At 42.3% G+C, this 24,094-nt stretch overlaps 2 protein-coding genes across 3 annotated transcripts in view; both read right to left on the bottom strand.

The window, feature by feature from the left end:
* The window catches only part of LOC136435753 (ubiquitin-like modifier-activating enzyme 1), an 81,187-nt gene extending 57,411 nt beyond the window's left edge, over window positions 1-23,776 (bottom strand). The window contains exons 1-5 of one of the 2 annotated variants that reach the window (XM_066429449.1): window positions 23,647-23,776; window positions 22,891-23,013; window positions 13,984-14,051; window positions 2,423-2,591; window positions 56-190 (exon numbers count right to left, since the gene is read on the bottom strand). In XM_066429449.1, coding sequence (XP_066285546.1) covers window positions 56-190; window positions 2,423-2,591; window positions 13,984-14,051; window positions 22,891-23,013 — 495 coding nt within the window. In that variant the 5' untranslated portion in view covers window positions 23,647-23,776. Of the gene's footprint in view, window positions 1-55; window positions 191-2,422; window positions 2,592-13,983; window positions 14,052-22,890; window positions 23,014-23,495; window positions 23,620-23,646 lie in introns of those variants that run through there. The other variant, XM_066429450.1, reaches the window with a different exon arrangement.
* On the bottom strand, window positions 6,084-13,976 carry LOC136435754 (uncharacterized). The gene is made up of 2 exons (XM_066429451.1): window positions 11,665-13,976; window positions 6,084-10,980 (listed from the first exon to the last, which is right to left on the bottom strand). Exon 2 carries the CDS (start codon window positions 10,101-10,103, stop codon window positions 8,469-8,471), a length of 1,635 nt encoding a protein of 544 aa, XP_066285548.1. The 5' UTR covers window positions 10,104-10,980; window positions 11,665-13,976; the 3' UTR covers window positions 6,084-8,468.
* Window positions 23,777-24,094: the final 318 nt, after the last annotated feature.

Genomic DNA, 24,094 nt, shown 5'->3' with positions numbered 1-24,094 from the left:
CAGTACAAAACAGCTTTACTCCTAAAGTTGTTAACACAAACACATCTGTGCTTACCTGAAAGTTACTTAAGTAGTCTTCGGACAGTTTACCAGAGTAAGACTGCACAGGTACGTAGTTATTCAGTTCTGCCAGATGCTGTTGAGTTGCCTCGGCACGGTTCTTACCGATATCATTTTCCGTCAGGAAAAACTACAAGTTGAGGGGAGGTAATCATGAATTCTGGAGGAAATGAAAGATGGTCTCCACACATAGATACAGTGCAGATACAGTAGAGATACAGAATAACCAGCTGCTACCACGCTAGGGGTGGATACCGGTTCGGCTGGACCGGTTTGGACCGGAAAAACATGCAAGAACCGGGTCAAAAAAACCGAAAGTCGTGAACCGGTTTTTTGGACCCAGAAGTCGGAACAAAGTAGAATATTTAGACATCTCCTCAGTTCTGGCCACAGAAGGGGAAAAATAGCCTTGAATCAAACTAAATTAGCCTGAAATAAGTCCATATTCACCTCTTTCTATAACTGTTGGTTCAGTTTTAGGTCGATACTGAAATGTGCTACGAAAAAAACAACATTAAAAGTTACCACACAGCCACGAGGTTGGTGCCGAGTATTAGTGCCCATAAACTCGCGTAAATTTTCACTCCAAACGTAAGAATCAGCACTCAAACAAATTAAATATGGGGCAAACAACATCTTTTCTTTCTTGTACAAGTGTATTTAGTCCATTTTTACGAGTTTGGGACGCATTAACCTCCTTGATTGAACCGAGAAATCCTCTAGCGCCAGCAGCGGCGGCCATCTTGCTTTTCTAGTAAGTGGTACCTTCAAGTCGCAAGAGTGCAATTATCAGTCTGCTCACTAGAGGGAGCTGCTAGGAGTTAACTATCAAGATCTGTTTTCTCAAGGTGGTTTTCTTCATTAGTTTTATTAAATTTATTTCGAACTCTGGATATTTTTTTAAGGCAATTAATTATGTTTTGATGAAATAAAAAGTGTTGTAAGTCTGCTTGTTAGTTACTGACAGAAAGGAATTGAAAGTAAGTGCAACATTCAAATACATATTGGTTTGATATTACCGAGTATTACTAAGATATCAACTTCAGGTTTAGGTTCAGGTCCGGACCTGAACCTAAACCTCTGGACCTGAACCTGGACTCGAACCTGATCGAGCCGAACCGGTATCCACCCCTATACCACGCCCTGTGCCTGTGGAGCTGGTGTGTTACGCTGAAGGGGTTATACCAGCTATACAGATAAACATGTCCATTTCCTCTTTTGTAAGAAGTGATTATTAAATGAGACCTAACCATGTTGAAATTTTCTATCTCTTCTGCCAAGCAATTTCTTTATAGAATTTTCAGAAACTACAATTTGTCTTTTGAACTATTAAAGGGATGTATTGGGGTTTACTGGTCTCAGTTCCATGGCACATCGCTCTTTTTGAGCAGTCGGACTAGACGAAATCACAGTCGCAGCTTTTAGAAACAGAAGATCTGTTCATGTATCTGATGTGTTAAGTTCTTGAAAATGTAGGTTTGCAGACCTAATTTTCATTTTCCGCAGGCAAATAAAGAATCTGAATAAAATTTTCACAAGTTTCCAAAATGGCGTCGCTGCATGAAAACAAAAGGCCATAGGGGTTCAGTAAACAACACCACTGTTATGTAGGTTAAATGTGGTAAATTTATTTTGTTATATCGTCTTGCTGAGGATAATTGCATTATCAAAACCTTCACAATGAAAGTTCATCACCGGTGTTGTCTTCCTTATCCAGACCGCCTCCGGTGATGAACCGAGACGAGGGGGGATACAAACTTAGCCATATTTGGGACAGTGTTCTCACCGCAAAAGCGCCACCTACATCGGCTACTTATAGCGGTGAGAAGCAGTACTCCAGTCAGAAGCTCTGAAGAAGGTGTCTGATAGACATCGAAACGTTAGCAGGTGAGATCAATACCTGGTTGTGTAAAAAGAATCTCCCATATCCTATTCAGAGTTTCGCCTCTTCCGTTGCTGGTGTGTGAAACTGAAGCCCCCGTAGAAGACATCTTAATTCTTACTTACTAAATATCATGCAGCTGTTATGCATGCAGTCAATACAATGGGAACCCTGTTTTTGACGGAGGTGTTTGAAATAGAACAGGGGGCATAGCTATGGGATCGGTCTATTTTGCCATAGGACTTACAGTAAACTGAACATTTCAACTGCTTCTAAGTTGAATTAGCATTCAATCATAAGTCACAAATTATCAGTGTAATCCTTTTTTGTTGTCTATGATAAAAATAAAGAATTGGGTACATGTTAAAACAACTCATACATCTAGTTTCTTTCTGACAACAAGATATCCTAAAATCAATGTGCTGGAGACACTATCCTCATCATTTGGTGCAGCCTTGTCCTGATACAGAATCATCTCACCTGTGATGCAAGGTCCACTTTAGTTGCCTCTCCCTCATCATGAATGGTGACAGACTTGACTCCCCCCAACACCACATTCTTGGCTATCTCCACTCCTAGCCCACGCATGCCTGAGATCAGTATGTTGGACTGACCCATCCGGCGCATGGCATCATGCCCCAGTACATACCTGTCAGGGACGGACATGCACATTTAGGGATCAGTATCTTAACTTGCATGCTGTTGTTGTAATATTTCCTCATAAATAATGCAGATGAGGCCGTCATTTGCATAATGTCTGATTATGTCTTCATCTACTACTACTACCAAATGGTGCAAAACTGAAGGTTCCGGGTCGGAGTTCAAATCTGACCAGGGATAGGGTCATGACCCGGTAAACTGCAGGAAGTGCGTGGTCGTCATTCTGATTTCTGCCCCCTATTGCTTGGTGATCGCTTTAGCTGTGCATAGATTTTTTGTATCTCCTGAAAAGCCTGTAAGTCATAGTATTTTTGAGCGCGGTGAAGTTGGTTCCCAATCAAATACTTTTTTGTATTAGTCCACGCCAACGGTAATGCGGTTTTTTCGCCTGATGACCCAAATAGCATCGTTTTTCATGCATTTTCACCGAATTTGCGTCATCGGAGATTGCAAAAAAGTTATCACATGACTTTTTTATTTTATTTATTTTTCAGAGACATCATCTACTAAGCTTTCTCAGCATATATGCCGTGACCCCAGGAAAACTCGTTTCTTCCAAGCAGGTTCGATCTAAGAAGTGTAAAAAAAACTGATAATTTTCGGATCCAAAATTTACATTTTACAATGGTTTCTACCCAAAATAAAGAAACAAAGGACAATACCGATAATACATCGGAAAGCAACAGAAAACCGCTTTTCACTGATACGATTACGTTTTCCGTCCTACTTTTCTTGGAGGAATTGTAGCCGGTCGACCTGAGGGTGTCGTCATACATACGAAATCGTAAAAAAACTCCGGTCCGAGACCTTAAATCCCCATCATTTATCATTCTGGAGTTATAGTATGTTACCATTAAATTAATTATGCAGATTAGGTATTAATTTGCATAATTGATATCTATTGATATTCCCCTCTTTCTCATTTACATATTTCACCTGTTAATGGAGTCCTGTAATGGTATGCAGGGGATGTAAAAACTTTCCTAATTAATTATGCAAATTAGCTCCAGATTTGCACAATTAGCATACAATCTTGTCAATAATCACTCAAGCTATCTACATACAAAATATCATGACAAACCATCAGCCCCTTCTTGAATTATTCCCATTCAAAGTTTGAAACAAAATCAGCTCCTACAGTTCCAACAAAGCTACCAGAAACTAGCTTAGCTACGAAACTCGTATGTTATACTATGTATACTAGGACACAAACTTATCGTTATCAAAGTAGCCTTCTAAAGAAGGCAGACTTTGGGTATATTAAGGCCACACCAATTTAATTTCTTGGTTTAACGGATTTTTATGTTCAAAAAAAAAAAAATTTAGAAAAAAAAACTCATGAAAACAGAAGGCTGGGCCAGCAAAATCAAAACATTGTTGCGCTGCACAACTGCGCAAGCGGGTATTTCGCATGCTGTTCAAGTTCAGAAATTATTCTTCCCAGCAACCGATTCCCAAAAACAAGGCTAGGGTCGGGGTTTTTCGATAGGGTCGGTCGGGTAACCAGAAACATTTTTTTTCCTAGGCCTAAGTATAGAATTTCCGTAAGTCATCAAAAAGAGGTTTTGCCATTTTTTTTATTAATCATGCAAATCAGTTCCTTATTTGCATGTTTGGTATCTGTTAACGTCCCAGGTGCCATAAATTACAAGTGCTGCATCTTTTGAAGTCCAGCATGGAAAACAATGGAATTATATAACTTTCTCGTTATTCATGCAAATTATGTCCTTTCTTGTGTACACTATATTTTCTATGGAATATTTTGATAAAAACATCCTTGCAGTTCAATTATTTGGGGGCCTACTACTCACCCTGACCAATCGAATGTGGACATTCCTCCAGAATTGGTACATTCCTCTCGGAAAGCGGACATTCATCCACTTTCAAGCGTACATTTCCTTCAGAATTGGTACATATCTCTGGGAAAGGGAACATTTCGCGGACACCCCCACCAGCCTGTGGAATCGGGGGTTAACCCGACAAATCGTTTCCTAGTTCAGCGAAGGAGGTTAAAATAGGAAGGAGAGAGTTCGCCTATTAACACCCACCGCGGCCTTTTGTTCTGCCCCAATAAATCCCGCTGAGTCGCACTGTCCGGCAGCCCCGGCGGCGCCGCTTTAGTGTCGCTCTGGGCCGCTAATTTTCCCGCCAGTTCCGATGCAAATGAGCCTAAAATGACGTCACAGCTGGCGAAAATCGCCGAGTGCCGCCGAGCTGAGGCGGACATGCCTGCAGTTTCCGAGGATTGCCTTATTTTGGGTGCGTATTAGAGCTGCGCAGTAGCCAGCAATGGCAGCCAGTAACTGGGGAATGTTTTGATACGTGAAACTATGTTGTGCGACGAAAAATGGACGAGTTACAGCATTTTTTGTGTGTTGCAAGGTTGAAGCGAACATTTTAGAACAGAAACATACCCTCAAATGTTGTCGTTTTGTAGAAATTATGTGATTTGTTCTGGATATGCCGATATATGTTTTAGATGGATGACGATGTGAAATTTCAATTTTCCAAACTTTCACAATCGGCATCAGGGCCATTTTTTCGGCAATGGGCCTACAATTTTCAGCTTCAACTGTGTTTTGTGCCTCTCTACTGGCGAAGGAGGATCAATGAGGTACTGAATATGTGTGTAGAATCGGTAGAATCATGGTAGAATGTATCGAATTTTGTTCTCACAGCTGCCGAAAAGAAACGAGATATATGCCCTTATACTAGGATTTTTGACACAAAATTTGTACAAAAAGACTGACATATTACATACAGAATGTAGCAGACGTATTAGTTCAGCGCTTTGTTTGACCATGTAGCTTGTAGGGTGGATGTTGTAACAAAGATTAACCTTGTTTCAAGGCTGTTGAAATAAAAATGGCCACAGGCTGTAACATCAGTTGCAGCGCTTGAATTTTCTCCGATCGTCTTCTCCGCTAACTACTTTTTCCCGATCCTCTCTTAAAAGATTAATTCCTCAAAATAGCTAAAATCGAACTTACGGCTGTCCCTCCACTAAAACTCCTAATCCCCGGGGCGCTCCAATTTGCAACTAAACAATGGAACAGATCGCTGGCGTGCCGCGCTGGCCCATTGAAATCAGGGCAATTGACAAGTTTATGTCAATTACAGTTTTGACGCTTGCGGCCCACTGAGGACAAAAGGCAGTAATTTCAAACTCTCTCCTTCCTATTTTAACCTCCTTGGTTCAGCTAAATCACAACATCCGATGCAGTGAGATGGCCACTTACTAGGGGTATTGGACAAAAAATTAAAGTTGTTGTAATCCTCTCACACTTAAGTTTGTCAGAAAGAGCTGAGTGAAAGAAACAAAATGTTTTTTGTTTGAAGTAAATCGGATGTTGTATGGGGGAGAAATTGACAATTTAAGTTCTAATTTTCACCTTTCGATTTTACTGGGTCCGGAAATATGTAATTTTCAACGATTTTCATACTTAAATATCTAAAGAACAGAACATTACACAATCACCAATTAATCTTCCTAACACTTTATTCTTGGCTTAGTATAACATGTAGAAAATTCAGCCTTGTAGTGTCTTTATTTCCTGAGTTACATAATCTGGAAAGATGGAAAAAATTGACCGAAAACGCATGTACGCCAAACTGATCTTCTGGGTATTTTTTTAAGTTCCCTCATCAAATATGCGTAATAACTATTTTTTGGCTGCTTTCATCAATTCTAACAAACTTTGTACCCTGGAGGTTTTCAAGCATGCTGAATCCAAATATGATATCAAAATGTATTTATCTTATCAGGAAATATGATTTTATGACACTTGGCGTGGTTTGAGGTGCAATAATTTCAAAGTTCCCTCATTAAATATGCGTAATTACAAATTATACAACATTTCATTACTTCTGTGACAAATCTCCTTTGACTAAGGGGTTTTGGCACATGCTGAGTCCAAATATGCTATTCACATTCAGGGCTCGAAATTCATCTTTGGGAATAGGTGCACTGGTGCACCCAACTAAAAAAATTGGGTGCACAGAAAGAATTTTGGGTGCACCAGATAAAATAAAGTTGAATATTCTTCAGAACATAATTACAAAGTTTAACGCTGCTGCCTTTCTTAAGAACTTCAATCTGTAATTCTATACTAGTAGCTAACCTCAAAATTTCAAACAAATAATACATTAAATAAAGTACATGCTGTTTTTTATACTTACATTTCAAGAATATTCTGTATACTGGTGTACAATAGTACCTTAACCCTATAGGCTACAAAAATATATAGGTGCACCAGTGCACCCACAGTCAAAATTTAGGTGCACAGCTCCAATTCTGGGTGCACTGGGTGCACATGCACCCACTATTTCGAGCCCTGACATTGATGTATCTCATCAAGAAATATGAGATTTGTGACATGATACAGTATTTTTGTATTGAATATGTGTGACCTTATGAATCATGCGAAACAGTATGATCTATCACCCTTGAAAAACACAATAGCTCTCAGAATATGCTGAATACTTCGTAATAAGCTATCTTTTCTTTTAATTTTGTACAACACTCTTACCAAAGTAAGTTTAACAAACAGTACAATTTCCAAACATGTTCTCACTCAAGTTCTTTTTCTTTTCCAGGTGACATTAGCATTTCAGGACGATGTCCTTGCTCGGGACTTTATTGCCTTGGACTTTGTTGCCCGAGGCTGTCTGCGGGCGAAGTATTTGTTACAGTTCATGGTGTATTGCTTCTCCAAATCTTCCCATCCCTTTATTACTGTAAGCGGCTTCCTGGAGGTACTACACATATGTGGCTCCAGCTTATCCCTACTCAGGGTGGTCAGCACAAACTTCCTGTCTACTACATAAAGTACAGGTTGGTACGGCCAAAAGAAAATGTGAACGCCTTCTTTCTTTCTTGTACGTTCCATAAAGTTAACAGAAAACCTCTCAGAGTTCTCCAGTTCTCTGACTTCACCCAAAGCCCAGTCATCTTCGTAGGCAACTACGACAATACTGCCCACTGCTATGTCTCTCTCTGCATTGTCATTCTCTTCTCCATCACTGTCACTTTCCTCTCCCTCACTCTCTTCTCCATCACTGTCGCTTTCTTCTCCCTCCCTCTCTTCTCCATCACTGTCGCTTTCCTCTTACTCACTCTCTTCTCCATCACTGTCGCTTTACTCTTCCTCTCTCTCTACTCCATCACCGTTGCTTTCTTCATTCTGACCCTCACTTTCCTTGTCATTTCTCTTCTCTGCTTCACTCTCAGTTTCCCTTTCATGTACAGTATCATTGATGGCTTTGGAAAGGAACTGAGCTTTCATTCGAGAAATCTCATCTTCTGCATCTTCTTTGCTGAATGAAGATGCAGAAGATCCAACAGTGTGTTCTGAGGTTTGTCCTGTATTTGTGTCAGGGGTGAAAGCTGGGGAGGTGACAATAGCTTGAAGGTTGGCTGCGAGTTGTGTGAAAGGATGTGGGTCACCTTTGGATGACAACACAAACAGCTTGTTTGATTTTGCCATCTCCGGGTTTGTTGCCTTTATATACATGATGTGTGTTCTCAGGATGTCTTTCTGTTTCCTATCTGAAAGGGGTGATACTGATAGCTGCTCAATGAAGTCCCTGCAGCTGCTTTCACAGGAAACAGGGCCACCATGCTTCTGTAGCATCTTCCTTTGTGTTTCCATCTGGAGCTGCTTCTTTCTAAGGTTGGCTGCATGTTCCTCTGCTTTTTGTCTCATCTTTGTCTCTTCCTTCTCTCGCAGTTCTTTCTTCCTGTCTTCATACGTTTGGTGCCACTTAGCTCTGTCTCTTCTGGCCTGCAACATGACTGCCTTGTATTTTGCTGGGTCTTCCGTGGCAAGTGCTTCTAGCCAAGCAGCGGTGTTATTGAGCTTAAACATCAGCTGTCCCTCCGCAGCCATCCCGCCCATGGTTGGCTCAAGGCACTCTGCAGGTACGCCCAGTACCCGAAGTCATTTTCCCCTCTCATGTTGGATTTGTTCATATCGGCCGTCTCTGCCCTCAGAGTTGGGTCACTGGTGTCAAAGGCAGCTTGGTCTTTGAACCTCCTATGGATTACCACGTTTGCTATGGTAACCTCAAGTGCCTGTTTTGTGAGCTGCGTCATCTCATCACTTGTTTCTTCATACAGAGCTGTGTAGAGTTCATCTTTTACTGGTGTGAGTAGGCCTGTAGGTGTGGAAAAGATTGGTGGCAAGTCAGACTGAAGGAGGGGTGTGGACCACTTCTGGAACAGGGACATCACTTCTTGGAGTGACTTGGTGAGATCGAGGATGTGAACATCCTGTCTGTCCACCAATCTCCAGTAGGGTTCAGTGATGTTTACGTAGATGATGCCCAATGCCCTGCAACCTGCCAGCAGTGGTTTGCTATTGACATCTGCCATCACCGCACGCAGCAACTTGTTGCCTGCTTTAACGGAACCCTCCCTGAACATGGTCTGTAGGTGACTGCTGTGGTAATAAACACCTGCGGCACACTCGAAGAGGACATTAAAGCGGTTGGCACGGAAGACATGCATCCGAGTGTCCCGCTGTAGTCCATATTTGACATTCAGGAACAGCTCGAAATCCTTAAGCCTGCCTCCTTCAGCCTGCTGGTTCCCACCGGGGCAGACGGACTCATACGCTGTACGTATGAGCCTCTGAGTTGCAGAGTCAGAGTGTGCCCAGCTGTAGGTGCCATCTTTGTCCTGGAACTCTTTCAAGGTCTCCACACCCAGTGGTGATCCCTTCCAGCATTCCAGCTTGTTTAAAGCCTCATCTGCATACGTAGCGAAGCCTATCAGGGCATGGAGATTGCAATAGAGGTGATTCATAGAGGTCATCTGCTGCTTTGTTGCTTCATCTAACTCACTCCAGTTTTGTACAACATCAGGCAAGACTTCCTCTCTGTAGGCCTGAACCAGCCGGTTGAACATTTTCTGACTGGCCGCACCATCGGCCATGGTGTTCTTAAACTTGGCAACAAGCTCTTTCGATTTTTGGTGGGTGTTTTCTGGCGCGCTGGTGAGGCTGGCCAATTTGTTGATAATGAATTTGAATGCGTCCAATTGTTCTGATGACTCTCCAGTAGGCACCTGTGGCACTCCAAGTGTGAAGGTCTTCTGTTTGCTTGTGTTCGCCTGAAAACCAACCACCTTTTTTCCATCTCTGCTAGTGCCATCACTCTGCAGACTTACATTAGTTGCCTTTGCAACCGTGTATGCTGCATGCAGTGTGGACGCAAGATTGGCTTCCTCTCTTACCAGCTGACAAAATGTCTTACCAGGAAGCTGCTCTAGTTCAATGGCGAATCCGCCAATTGTTTTGAGAACAGAGTGTACAATCTTGGACGCATTGCAAGAAGCTACATTCAAGTCAGTCATCAGTTTCATGTAGCACTCTCTGACATTGTCATTAAAAGGACTGTTTAAATGTGGCCAAGTACGGAGGGAAATAGTGTGTTCTTTATCTTCTAGCTGCATCACTATGTTGTCAACTTGTGTATTGAGTTTTGTCATTTCCTTCTTCATAGTTTTGTTGTTCGTTTTCAGTTGTGTCAGTTCTTCTTGGATTGTTGCCTTGTTCTTTTTGTAGTATCTAAGTTTGACCCTATGGCACTCTCTTTGCTTTCTCAGCTTCTTTACATCATTTTGCAATGTATCGCATGTTTTCTGTAGATCAGCACACTTCTCTGTGAGGACTTCAACTTCTTCTTTACATTTCTTCTGTCTGATCTCGCCTCTTCACCTTCTCCTTCCAGTTTTTCACGATGACTTGCAACTCTTTCTGTTTTACTTTTTTCTTCTCTGTCAAGCAACAGGCGCTTCTGCTGATTGTCTTCCTCTTCTCTTTTTTTTTTCATTTTCTGTACCTCTGTCTCATGTGCAAACTTATCAACCACCAGTTGTTTCATTTCCTTCTCCTTTTCCTTGACTTGCCCTTGGAGGCTCTGTTTTTGTTGTCTTGTTGATTCCAACATCACCGATATTCTGGATGTTGAGGGCTGTGGCTGTACATGCTCTGGTTGCAATTGGGATTAAGTCGGCCGGTACAGATTGGTTCGCATGCCGTCAAGTTGTTGTTGCATGCCTTTCTTCTTTCTGTTCTTCTTTGCATCACTAGCTCTTTTCCACAGGCGCATCACGGATCCCCGAACACTGTCCTCAGACACGCCTTCGAAGGCTTCCGGGCCAAGAAGCCTTTCAAGCCACTGCCTGATGTCTTTAGTGCCATATTTCTGCTTGTTCTTAACATGAAATGCCTCTATTTCTGCCACCATCAATTCAGTGATGTCTCTCCTTGGTTCGGGGCTGTTCCAGCCACTTAACAACACTTCCAGTGTAATTCCAGCGGCTTCACACTCTTCTCCGATGTGGTCAGGACCTTTCTTTTCCTTCCTCCTGTTTTCTGCAAGGAGCAAGAGTATTCCAAATAGTTTATAATTATAGTTATACATTTTTGTATGATGTATAATATACAGCACTGGTAGTTACAGTTGTTTCCCGTGATTAAAAAAAAAATCAATCAATGAATAGATCAAAATGATAAATGCTTTGACTTGACTTATTAACTTACTAGTATGATATGAATATTAAATCTATATGAAATGAATGAATTACAATAATAAATAAATTAGCTTGAATTTAGTTGAAAACCATTTAACAAAAAAATAAGCAAATTGATAAATAACAAAAAGGAACAAAACAGCAGCTGTGGCTACGATTTACAACTGTTTTTAAAATAGTTAAATAGTACGTTTGCTAATCGTACGTACCGCCCCCCTCCCCCTCACTCGCTCCAAATTCATGGATGACGCGGGCCAACAAAAAATACAAACGGCATAACAAAACATATTTCAAACCATAGTTATTTAATCCCGTATTCACGCTAGTTCTCCTGCAAAATTATGTGTACGTGGTTCAAGGTACTGAACGAAAAATGAAACGGTGAAACGCTACCAAAAAAAAGGATTTCAAACAAAGTATCCAAAAGGTAAACAACTTTTCTATCAACTATTTTTGCGGTAAATCATTGAATTTAAGCACACCAAAACTGCTTAAAATTCTACAAGAAACTGTTAATATTATTTACCTGGCATTTCGTTCGCCGAATTGGACGTTTCACGGCCGGATGGCAACGGATTGTCGATCGGGTCGGAGTCAGGCGGCGGTCTTGTCGGTTGGTAGGCTGAAAGTAGTCCTATGTTTGGGCTCCATTTCGCGGGTCACACATGCTCGAATATATATGAGTTTGGTATCAAAAGAAAGGTAATCTGAATTTTTCAGAAATATAGGAACTACAAATTTTATTAGGGGGGCCGATCCTTAGAAAATTCGATTTTAAGACTTCGAATGCATATATTTTTCGACTGGAATGTCATACAGATTTCGTTTTTGTATCCATTTGAAGCTGGTAATCTTGGCTACAAATTGGGTGCTATGTTTTTTTAGATGTTGTGCATGTGACGTCGCGAAATGCGTACAACGCGTCATCGGGTTGTGTGCAGTTCACGCGCGGCGGCCCGGCGGAGGGGCCCCCGGCGCGAAATCCCGCGTAACCCCACCGGCAATTTCTCGCTTACCATCACAGGTAAAACTTGGACAGATTATGAGATAAAGACTTCCTTCAACTACTGGTATAAAATTTTAAGCATTTTTACGTTGTTATGTACCCGGTTGAACGAGTTGAATTTGCCCCATTTTCACTGTATTTCCGGCCCTGTAACTGGAGGACCGTCCGCTTTCTTAAGAAATGTACGCTTGAAAGTGGAGGAATGTCCGCTTTCCTGGAGGAATGTACCAATTCTGGAGGAATGTCCACATTCGATTGGTCGGGTGACTACTGCGCTACTTTGTCCCAATGTCAAAAGCTATGTGTCACCAAAATGTCTATTCTCCAAGCAGAGGAGTGGGTCCGGCTGGTTTTTGACTGGTTCATCACTGGGTTGCTACTCTTTTACCCACTCAGAGCAAGGAGGTTTTATATAGAAGGAGAGCGGACGAGCTAGCGCCCCGCTGGGTCCTTTTGTTTCACCCCGCTGCGACCCATTGTGTATAGCTGGCGCGGCGCCGTCTTTGAACCGATGCGTGAATCGCGGTTTTCATTCAAAGGAGCTTCGGCATGACGTCACACGTGCCGAGCTTGAGCCGACCGGCAGCCGAGATGCCTCGGGTTTCCGACGATTTCCTTATTTGGAACACCCGGTAGGGTTCGGCTGACGTCATCATTCGATCGAGGACAAAATGGCGGTCATCTGGATACTTGAATTTTTGCCGTGCGACAAACTAGGGCGAGTTTTTGGTCATTTTTGTTGACAAGTCTCTGTTTTTTTAGCGTCAGAAATATAGATTCATACCTATATTTCATGTTGCCACAAAAAATTTGTATCGTTTTTCTTCGGTAAGTTTTTGTTTTTTCTGAGTAGCTGAAGGGGTCCTCGTTCCAAATTTGTAGTTTTGGTCAACGGAACCTGGGTAGATTTTCCGGCACCTGGCAGTGACTTTTTGTATGATTTTCGTGCCCGTTCGTGCATGGAGGTCCTTGGTTCGTATCCATGGATTCTTCGGTCATGTTTTGGACAGCTATGTGTTTCCTTAGGAGACTTTTAGGCCGATTTATTTCGGCTCCCGATTGACATGTTTACAGAAGAAGGTGTATGCGAGCCTACCCTGGGATCCAGACTAAATTATCGGCCTTTAGCCGGTTCCTTCCCCCAATCCCTTCGGCAACCGAAAGCTCCAAGCCCGCCGATGCCGTCGTCGGGGGAGTTCTAGCCGGAGCGTTGATTAAGACCGGGCGGACTGACTGTTCTTGGGCCGCCGCAAGGAAATCGCTAGCGACCCGGTACTAGCTATAGTCTGGGCTCCATGGTAATGCGAGCCAAGTCAAGCTAAGTTTGTAATTTCTCCTCAGTCGGCATATATACAAAATAAAAAATACTGTTCTCTACGACTTGTGTTTTTCAAGCCATCCGGCAGTTTTGTATATATTCTCACAGACTTCGCAATCATATGTACCGCGGCTGTCGGCGGCAGCGTTGGTTGCCGCAGTGCTTTGATTCTCGTTAGAGAGATCATTTTCCACGTTGTATTCTTGTAACCCAAATGTTTCAAAGTCCTGATCAAAAGTCACTGAAAAAAATATCAAAGTTGTTCCACAGTTGAAAACAAAGCAAATTCGCCAAGCGTTCGGCCTGGGGTGTATGCATATTGGGTAATTCGCACCTTGACGCGACATTGACTTTTCACACCCGTTATCACGCATAGTACAATAGAGACTTTGCCCGTCCGCTCTCCTTCTATATAAAACCTCCTTGCTCAGAGTAATGAATGAATAAGATCTTCACAATCTTACCACAGGCCACAACAATATGTAAAAGCCAACAAAGGTAATGTAGTGTAAACTACTTACAGCTGCCTTGAGTACAGCCCTTCGTCAATGCCTACTTCATTTGCTCCATTTGCACTGGCCATTTCCACCTGAAACATCCACAGCAAAACAATCCATTTGTAATTGTTCACATTGTTTCTCCAAGCATTAGTATTATTCAGCCAGTCACACTACAATCCTGACTGGTACAGAGATAAAAGCTTTGCTCCAACACAAAAAGCTAGTCCATCAAATTGTCAATTGTAATACAGTAAGTGCAGTTTTTCTCAGAATTCAAATCACCTAAATCACATATTGACATAACCAACACATGATGTCACTAATTGATCAAAAGTGCCAAAAATATACACTGAGGTAAGGTTGATGCTCAATTCCACTCATATTCATAAAGAAGCCTTTCAAATCTGTCCAAACATGAGAGGGGGCACTGCTCTTGGGGCTCACCCGTAATCAGTAACCTAGATTTAGTTTCAATTCCTAGTTTCATGGTGGTACATGATCTACGATTTTTTTACATGTCCTTGAATACTGTATATGTAAATCAAGTTAATGACTGCATAATTCCGTTTTCTTTGTGCTACTGCTAGTGTTTCCCACTAACAATACCACCCACCACCCGCCACTTGAACTGAAAATTTTCAAAACAATTACATGGTACATAGCGTTAATAAGTCAGATTTTACAGAAATCACTATCCATTTCATTTTCTTATCAAAAATTTGTCTCTGTTCTGCTAAATACTGACCAAAAATGACTTTGCTGAGGGCAAAACATATTGGCAAGACATGTTGTTGGTGGCCGACACCATCTTGGTACTGCTGGCATTTCTAAAACAATGCTTCTGAATATGAACGTTTAGAATACTCCTGTTGATAATGATGAAAATTCTGATTTGCATTTTCTTTTTTCTTTCATGAATCTCACAAGCCTTTATTGGGCGCTGCTTTCTTGTGATCGCTGTACATTCTGCTGCATTCTAACCTTACAATGCGGTCATGAGCTCGGCCAGCGATATCACAACATTTCATTATCATCAGTGTCAGATCAAAATATTTCCCCCTTTTATCAAGTGGTCAGTACACAAAACAACGCTTGGGTCGGCACTCAGCAGGGTTATGCTAGGGCTTTATCCCAGGCCTTACTTAGATGTTATGTGTGTGCATGCGAGTACATGTATGTACTACTTGAGTTACATGTGAATGCGGAAGGGCATTATTGGAATGGGAGAGACATTTGTTTTTAAGTCAAATGAAATGAATTATGAAATTTGTACACAATGCAACAGTACACAAACATTACAATGATAACAAAATATAATTTTCATATTCCCATTCTATTATCTAATCAGCTAATTATACTGATCAGATAATACAGGGCTCGAAATTCAGTTTGGGGAATAGGTGCACTGGTGCACCCAACCTAAAAAATTGGGTGCACCAAAAATTTTTTGGGTGCACCACATAAAATAAAGTAGAATGTAACTATTGTAAGCAAAACCTAATCACAAACCTTACTGTTCCTCTTCTGAGCTTACGGACGATTTTCAAAAGTCAGAAAAGTTGTCAATGGAATATCATTAGAAAATATAGAATTTCCATTGTATTTATGAAACAATGGTATGTTACATTTCTAAATAAATATTGGTCACTGTGATTACTGGGATACGCTTTCAAATTTTACTTGCAAAGTCAAAAACAGGGATAGCCATAAAAATAAAGTAAAAATAAGAATGATTCGCATGAAAAGTGTATTTATTAATCATCAATCAAAGAAAATATTTTTTTAATATGTGTACAAAATTCCTGTGGTGCATTCATTGTCTCGATAAAATTTCAATAAGACTAACTAGTGACGAATAAGGGTCCCAGCGTGTTAGCTGTGAAGAAAAAAATCAATGCCACGGAAGAAATAAAGGAAAGCATTATATTTAAAAGATTACTGGGTGATATTAAAAAAAGCCTCTCAGAAAGCCTTGGTCTTTTGGCAGTCTCTTCTGTCTCCAAAAAATCGCCGTCCGCTTCTTCTTCTGACTCCAAGTCCAACTCCGACGCCGACGCCGGGGGAAGTGACACCGTGGACGGTCCGGCGATGTTATTGTTTTCTTCAGGTTCGCACAGGTGGACGCCCCCCTCCCCCTCTTCCTCGGCGGAAGAACTGGATGTTTCTCCTTCCTCTGGCTGACAAGGCAGTGCTTCTTGTCCTTCCTGGCTTACAGCTTCATCGCTGGAATCACCAGGGCTTGAAGGGCCGCTATCGTGACGCTCATGCCCTGACCTCGGGCCTTGAAGAAATTGCAACAAGTTTGAGACGGTATGAACATCCGGGAAATCTAAAGCCGAATTTTGCCGACCAGCAGACAGTGACGATATGACAGCGGAGATTAGCGAGGTTAAGACGGAAATACACGAATTTAACATTTTTTCGTCCCCGAAGTTATCACAGGAAATGTCGGAAATTCCCGAAACAAAGGACGTCATGTGACTTGTGAAGAGCCCGGGAACGAGAGGAAGTCAGCGTTCTCTTGTCCAGTGTTGCAAGCCGGACCAGGAAGTCCATGCGCGTTTGGCACGCGATCTCGGCACGCAGTTTTGAAGCTTTCAAAATCGAAATTGACTCAAATTCTAACTTCAAAATCTTAAACAAGTACTACAACAAAGATTTTATCATTTTCTTACACTAAGATGTCAAGAATATGCTGTCTACTAGTGTGCAGTGATACCTTTACACAATAAACCGTACGAAAATATTTGGGTGCACCAGTAAAAAATTAGGTGCACAGCTCCAAAATTGGGTGCACTGGGTGCACATGCACCCAGTATTTCGAGCCCTGTAATAGAATGGAAATGCAGTTTACCAACTGAAAAGACGGGAACAGGTTTCTGTGCACGAAAAATTTGCGTGTGCGTGTGAAGAATTTGCGCATGAAAAAATAAAGTTCTTAAAATATGTCAGAAAATATGTAATACAGTAGAAACCAGTTAATTGCAATACGCTTTATAGCAAAAACCGGCTAACTGCAAAGGATTATGAAATCCCAAACCATTTCCCATTAATGCCATTGTTTATCGAACCCCATATACGCAAAGCCTATGATCGCTAAAACCAGCTAATCGGCAAAAAAATGCCAAGTTGCAACACATATTGAACCGAAAAGATGCCAAACAAATGACCAAAAGCGGCAGGAATGAGCAGAAAACTTCCTGTACCGTATTTTCTCGATTAAAGTACGCACCCTAATTAAAGTACGCACCCCCGATTCGGGCCAAATTCCAGGTATATTTCCGGCCTTGAAACGTAAAATGAGAAAACCCAAATAAAGTACGCACCCCTTCTCCGGGCCGATGCCACAGTTGAAATGTTCCGACAAGTACATGTCCTGAAGGCGGTTACTACCACAAATAATTGTTTAGACATGCATTTAAATCGTTTAATAAGTGATTGTGTCGTAAGTTGTTGCAGTATTCTAGCCGGAACTGTTTCATCCTTTGCAAAACACGTGCACGTTGAACTTCATCATGGTTAACCTGATCGGTTCATATGATTTCGCTGGCCGTGAGGTACAGATTTGCAAATCATCGGAGGAAAATTGCGATCATATCCACAACACTGGGTAAGAATGATGTGTTCAGAAAACACTCTCCCGATACTGGCGATGTATAGTTATTTCTTGATATAAATCCTTACAACGCAACAACTTGAAAATAACATATAAATTTTCACGGCAACGCATATTATACCGATCGGCCCGGCCGACAACTTGCCGTCAAAAGAAACGGGCTGATGGCGAAAATAGGCTCCTATGTATATATCTAAGCGGCCTACTTTCTTATAATTTTCGTGTAAGACCGAAGAATGATTATATAAGTTCGAGACCCGCTATTTCCCACGGTCAAATACGGCGTTACATCCAACCGAAAACTGGAAAACCGCTGCCCAGACACGCCCGCCAGGCCTGTCTGTCGCCTCCATTTCCCGCCACGAATTTAGCAGCAGCCAATAAGAGATACCTAACGCGACTACGTCACGCAATATTTGCATAGTATTACGCAATCCAAGCCGCTGCGGGCTTCAGGCTGGCGGGCCATGTCCGAGCTTTGATATACCTGTCGCAATTATACGTATTATGACGTTAATATCGGTGCATACCCAGAATTTAACGGGCCAACGTTAAAATAAAGGAGTCCTCTGTCAAATGGTCCGCTTTGAAGATGTTTTAGGATGCATTTTTATGGAAAATTTTGCCGCCGAAATAACCGGAAGTCAAAACAACAATATCGTCACCGGGGATCGGGATTTGTATTTCTTCTTCGGAAATCACAAAATAAACGCATTAATGTCAGTACCGATGTCTTATATGGTGTACTTACGGTGCCGGTGTTCTTTCCGCGCTTCCTTGGGCATTGGGATCGGCTGGGTGCCGAACCATGCCGGCGGCATGACTTGATCCGGGTGCTCAGTACGTAAGATTTCTTGTGTGCTAGTATGGTAACGTTACGGTATCTATTTTCGTGTTAATATCGATGATACACATATGAAACACTGTCGTTTATTGAAGTTAAACTTTATTTTCACGCGTCAACATTCTTATCTAAACGTTATATGGGCGAATCGGTGTTATACCAAGGTCCCCTCTTCCTTGTTCCGGCTGGTTTGAGGTTCTGTTCCAATTTGTCCGGACAGTGACCTCAAACAAAGTACGCACCCCCGCTTTGGCGATATCCTGAGACACTTTTCGGATTTTGAAAAGTTTCAAAAGTGCGTAATTTAATCGAGAAAATACGGTATATTGATATCAGATCGCCAAAACAAAAGGAACGAACTTGTCTGTTTTGAGCCACAAAGGAGGGCAGTTTCTTATTACGTGATGGAGCGGCACAAGAGATGGGGCGCACGCCGGCACTGCAAAGAGACGCACATGTCCACAGCCGTCAAAGGCCTTATCCCTTCATGTTCATTTGTCATGTTTTTTTAAAAGAACGTTTAATTTCTCAGAAAACCAATTTTGACTCAATAAAACACGTCTCTACTTGTGCTGTCTCATTATTCTTGCGTTCTTTCCGACCGTGCAACACATTCGCGTTCGTTTTTGCCATGTGTATCAACCCGGAAGTGAATGTGCTGCTACTGACCTACCGCATTGAATGATGGGATACCGGTACCCACGCCGTCTGCCATCTTTGATTTTTCCAGAAAATGATTTTGTGAAAAATGCTTGTCGACTGTTGCAAACTTTCCATCTTATCTATGGACATCGTAAGCTAAAAACTCTTAAATGTTGCAATCAACAGTTTATTGTTGCATGAGTTACGATTATTTCCATGTTGTAGCTCAATTTTCTGAAAATAAAGACAACAACAAGGTGATCCTTTGTCTATGTGTTGTCGAAGACTTCCATGTCTATCTCTAGCGTCGATAGCAGTGTTCATTTCTTTGTTCTGTCCGAGTAGAGTTATGAGTCGATAGCTCAAAAATTTTAGTGCATCGCATCATAAGTTGAAAACTCCTGATTTTAGGTCCCTTGGGAATAGTTAAACTTTATTGGGCTTGAAACCTAAACATTTGAAAATCACTTATATTTTACACCACTTAAATTTTACAGAAATACATGGTTAACTTACTTATACAGGGTTTTCTATTGTAAAACAGGGCTCGAAATACAATTACTCTCACCTCTCAACGTACCGGTACATTGTTGTTTTTTTTCAACTCAAATTCAACCCCAGTACGTTCTTATTCTAGACGATACATTTATTTTTTAATTGGAAAATGGAGGCTTTGCTAACCAGGATCCCCCTAAAATTGAAAGTTAAGCTTTTTTTGTCCGTATTTCCCAGGTATATTTGCTCGTAATGTGCTATTATTCGGCCTAGCAGCATTGATTTTCCTGGCACTTTGTGAACTCCAGGTGGCACTCGTAATATATCGGTCTATATCGCTATGACGCTACAAAGTAAACGGGAAAATAAGACCCAACATGGTATCACATTCGTAATGTAAAACGAGGAGGGCATTCAAAGCCGTGGTAGATTTCGTTATTTCCGACAAGTTTAAACAAATTTAATCAGGACATAAACTAACCAAGACCCACGTTTTTGTGTGTATTGTATAGCTTTAATGATGATGCCTTTATGCCTCATGTGTACAAGTAAGTTTGCATGACGACTGTTGAATATGTTTTATGTAAGAGTTGCCACTACCAATTGTCCTTGCATAGATCGTAGCCATTGTTTATTGCCAAATTTTCACTCTTCTGCATAAGAAGACAATGGGCCGTTCCTCCCAAAAAATGTACCCGCCCGGTTGACGACATAGGACAGGATTCTAGGATATAGGGGGTTGAACTTGAAGTGGTCAGGCTTCCGGGATAAAGGGGGTCGAAGTTGTTGGGATTCTTGGATAAGGATTAAGGGGGTTGAAGTCGTCAGGATTTCAGGATAAAAGGGGTTGACGAATATGCAGATTGGTGTGTCGTCAACCCCCCCTGAATTTTTTTTTTAACGGCCCAATCAAAAATCCATCCAAAGTTATGGGTATGCTGAAGTTACAGCACCCTCTACTCTGTTATATTTGATGTAGCAGTATTCTAGAATGCCTTGGTGAACCAAGGAGGTTTTATATAGAAGGAGAGCGGACGGGCTAGCGCCCCGCTGGATCCTTTTGTTTCGCCTCGCTGCGACCCATTGTGTATCGCTAGCGCGGCGCCATCTCTGAAATCGGTGCGTAAATCGTATTATCCCGCCGTTTTCTATGCAAAGGAGCTTCGGCATGAGGTCAAAAGTGCCGAGCTTGAGCCGACCGGCAGCCGAGATGCCTCAGGTTTCCGACGATTTAATTCCCTTATTTGGAACACCCGGTAGGGTTAGGCAGACGTCATTATTGGAGCGAGGACAAAATGGCGGTCATCTGGATACTTGAATTTTTGCCGTGCGACAACTAGGGCGAGTTTATGGTCATTTTTGTTGACAAGTCTCCGTTTTTTAGCGTCAGAAATATAGATTCATACCTATAATTTCATGTTGCCACAAAAAATTTGTATCGTTTTTCTTTGGTAAGAATTGTGTTTTTTCTGAATAGCTGAAGGGTTCCTCGTTCCAAATTTGTTGTTTTTGGCGCCGGAACCTGGCTAGATTTTCTGGAACCTGGGAGTGACTTTTTGTGGGATTTTCGTGCATGAAGGTCCTTGGTTCGTGTCCATGGGTTCTTCGGTCATGTTTTGGATAGCTATAGTATGTGTTTCCTTAGGAGATGTTACTTGTTAGGCCGATTTATTTCGGTTCCCGATTGACCGATGATGTTTACAGAAGAAGGTGTATGCGAGCCAAGCCAAGCTATAAAGTTGCCATAGGGGATTCATGGATTGTGGCTAAATAGATCATTAACTGTGGCAAAACTACGAAAACCACGCCCTCCTTTTTCAGCACTCGGTTCCAGTGCTGAAAGTGGCTTCAGCACTGGAAAACCAGTGCTGAACTTTTGTCAGCACTGGAAAACCAGTGCTGAGTTGAGTTCAGCACTAGAAAACCAGTGCTGGGTAGAGTTCAGCACTGGAAAATTCGAAGTTAGCACTGGAAACCGAGTGCTGACAAATATTGAACGCACTGCAAACGGAGTGCTGAGATACTTTAGGGTGGTGAGTTACTTGCACTATTGTGGTTATCCATAGCGCATATCTATAATAACAGATTTGAATATCGATACCAATACCGGGATAAAATCCTCGATGTGACCGATTTCTAAGATCTTCCTGGCAGCCAAAGTTTAATGGGTAACTGTTTCGCTGTACCGTTGTTTGGGGGCAATTTACATCTACTCCCAGGACCTCATTTGCCTACCGGCAATTAGAAGTTTCCCCATCCCCATACCTATATCTACTTTACAATTACACAATGAACAAAATGACAAAGTTGTGGTTTGCTTGAAATAAACTTGTTCATGCCAAAGATTATTAGAATACTCAAACAACTCAGGAGAAGAGTTTCAATTTCATCCATTTGTTTGAGTAATTGTTTTGGGCGTATATTTATATAGTACCTGGGTGTCTAACATTCATTATAAACGTGGTCATTGTTTATTTTCAATAAATCACAAAAGTAAAGAAAGTTTACTAAGTTATCCTGCCGCATTTCTTACACTGCTCTCAGCACTTCAGCACTGGTAAGAATAAGGTTCCAGTGCTGAAAACACATAAGCACTCGTTTTCCAGTGCTGAGGTTTGTTCAGCACTCGTTTTCAAGTGCTGAGTTTTTTTCAGCACTCGTTTTCCAGTGCTGACTTGTCCCTTAGCACTGGTAAATCCAGTGCTGAAGGCGTGGCTTTTGTACATCAGCACTCGATTCCAGAGCTGACAGCAGTTTCAGCACTGGGTAACCAGTGCTGAATGACCTATAACATGACCTACCGCCGCTCCGTTGCGATTTCAGCACTGGTATCGAGTGCTGAACTTCACTCAGCACTGGAAAACGAGTGCTGAGACAAGTTTCAGCACTGGAATCCCAGTGCTGAAAGAGCTTCAGCACTGGAACAGCTTCAGCACTGGAACACAGCCATTCAGCACTGGAAAACGAGTGCTAAACTTTATTCAGCACTGGAAAACGAGTGCTGAACTTTCTTCAGCACTGGAGAACCAGTGCTGAGGCCGATTCGCCCGTTGATTCAGCACTGGAATACCAGTGCTGAAGGCGTAGCTTTCGTAGACTTGCCTAACTGTGTTTGAACATTCATCACTGAAACCAGAACTGGAAATATCAGGAAGAAGATTAACTTCTTTCTTCTATAACCGGAGAGAAAAACACAAGTGTTAAGCTATCGTGTCAGCCAATGCATAATGAGATCCAGAGGTCATCCTTCTGTATGAAATCTGAATGTTGGTGTGTATCGGGTGTTCTGCAGGGGATTGGGGTGTATGGCTGACAGTGCACAGTTACTCACGTCGTTCGGCTGAACAGCGACCGTGTTCTCGGTTGTACAGTTGGCCCCCGTGGTTCCCGAAGTCTTTCGCTTCTTACTCGGCGGTGACAGGCTCCCAGCGGTGGGTTCCAAACCACTAGACATCTACAGTTTCAACAAACCGAGAACGTCTTCTGATATTGTAGAGTAGAGCTAGCGTGGTGGGGAGGGGGGCGGATTTGGTACAATGACAAAGCAGAGTTGTTGGGCGACTACAACAAAGACGTATTTGTTAGCCTCTGAGACGTCCCACGCTAATTTGGTCCCACGGAAAATCAAGTACAGGAGATGTTAGCAGATAAAAAAACGTAAACGCGACTGTCAGACTGTTGGAGCAAACAGACGCTGAGAAAACGGGCGAATTGGTTTGTTTCGCGGCGCCCCCAATGGTGGTCCCGGTGCAATGGCGGTCGGACCCCGTGACGACACACGTGGGTCACTTCTGCTCGGGAGAATTTGCTGAACCACTGGCGCACTAAACACAATTCTTACTTTCCTGTCATGTAACACAAAAATTAATGCTGTCTATGTAACAAGAATGAAGCTATGGCTAATCTGCAACCCATCCAAACAATATGGCACGTAACCTTGAGGGGGGAAAGTGGTCATCTGCGCCCCTGGGTGGTCACGGCAGGTTCTGGACTGAAGTTTGCCGCCAATACACTGATTCAACCCTACATTCTCCTTACCAGAAAATAGCAAGCAACGAGGAAATCGTCAGTTTTTAGCAAAACATACCCGACTTCAGAGGATTTCTGCTCTCTCTCGTGTGAAGAAGCCCTTCAAACACAAGGAGTGAAAAAAAGTCAGATTTGCTGCCCAGATGGGATTTTCCGAGACCGGAAATACATCAACGCCGATATTTACATGAATCATGGGTACCAGATGATAAAACTATGCAGTTCGTAAAGGAGTTGTAAGGTGTCGCCGATAGATCTGCTCGGTACATCGTTATAGACCTAGCCTCATCAGGGGCAAAGTACCTAGGGGTAAGAGGAGAGGGACGTTAGAAATCCCGGACAAAACGCAAAAGTTCCGGGGTCACTGGTTCCTTTGTAATCACTCGGTGTCCAGCACCGAAGGTGCCTTCATCGCTAGACTTCCAGTGACGCAGTTTTGTCATATCTGGTCGTCCAGCGATGAGATGACTTCGTTACTGGACACTCTCCGATTATCACTGGAAACC

Source organism: Branchiostoma lanceolatum, chromosome 5, assembly GCF_035083965.1.
Source record: "Branchiostoma lanceolatum isolate klBraLanc5 chromosome 5, klBraLanc5.hap2, whole genome shotgun sequence".
NCBI lineage: Eukaryota > Metazoa > Chordata > Leptocardii > Amphioxiformes > Branchiostomatidae > Branchiostoma > Branchiostoma lanceolatum.
The sequence above is the reverse complement of the archived record's forward strand: the minus strand, read 5'-3'. Positions and strand labels throughout refer to the sequence as shown.

Excerpts from the sequence above, each read along its gene's own strand:
- LOC136435754 (XM_066429451.1), bottom strand. The coding sequence starts at position 10,103 with ATGAAGAAGGAAATGACAAAACTCAATACACAAGTTGACAACATAGTG.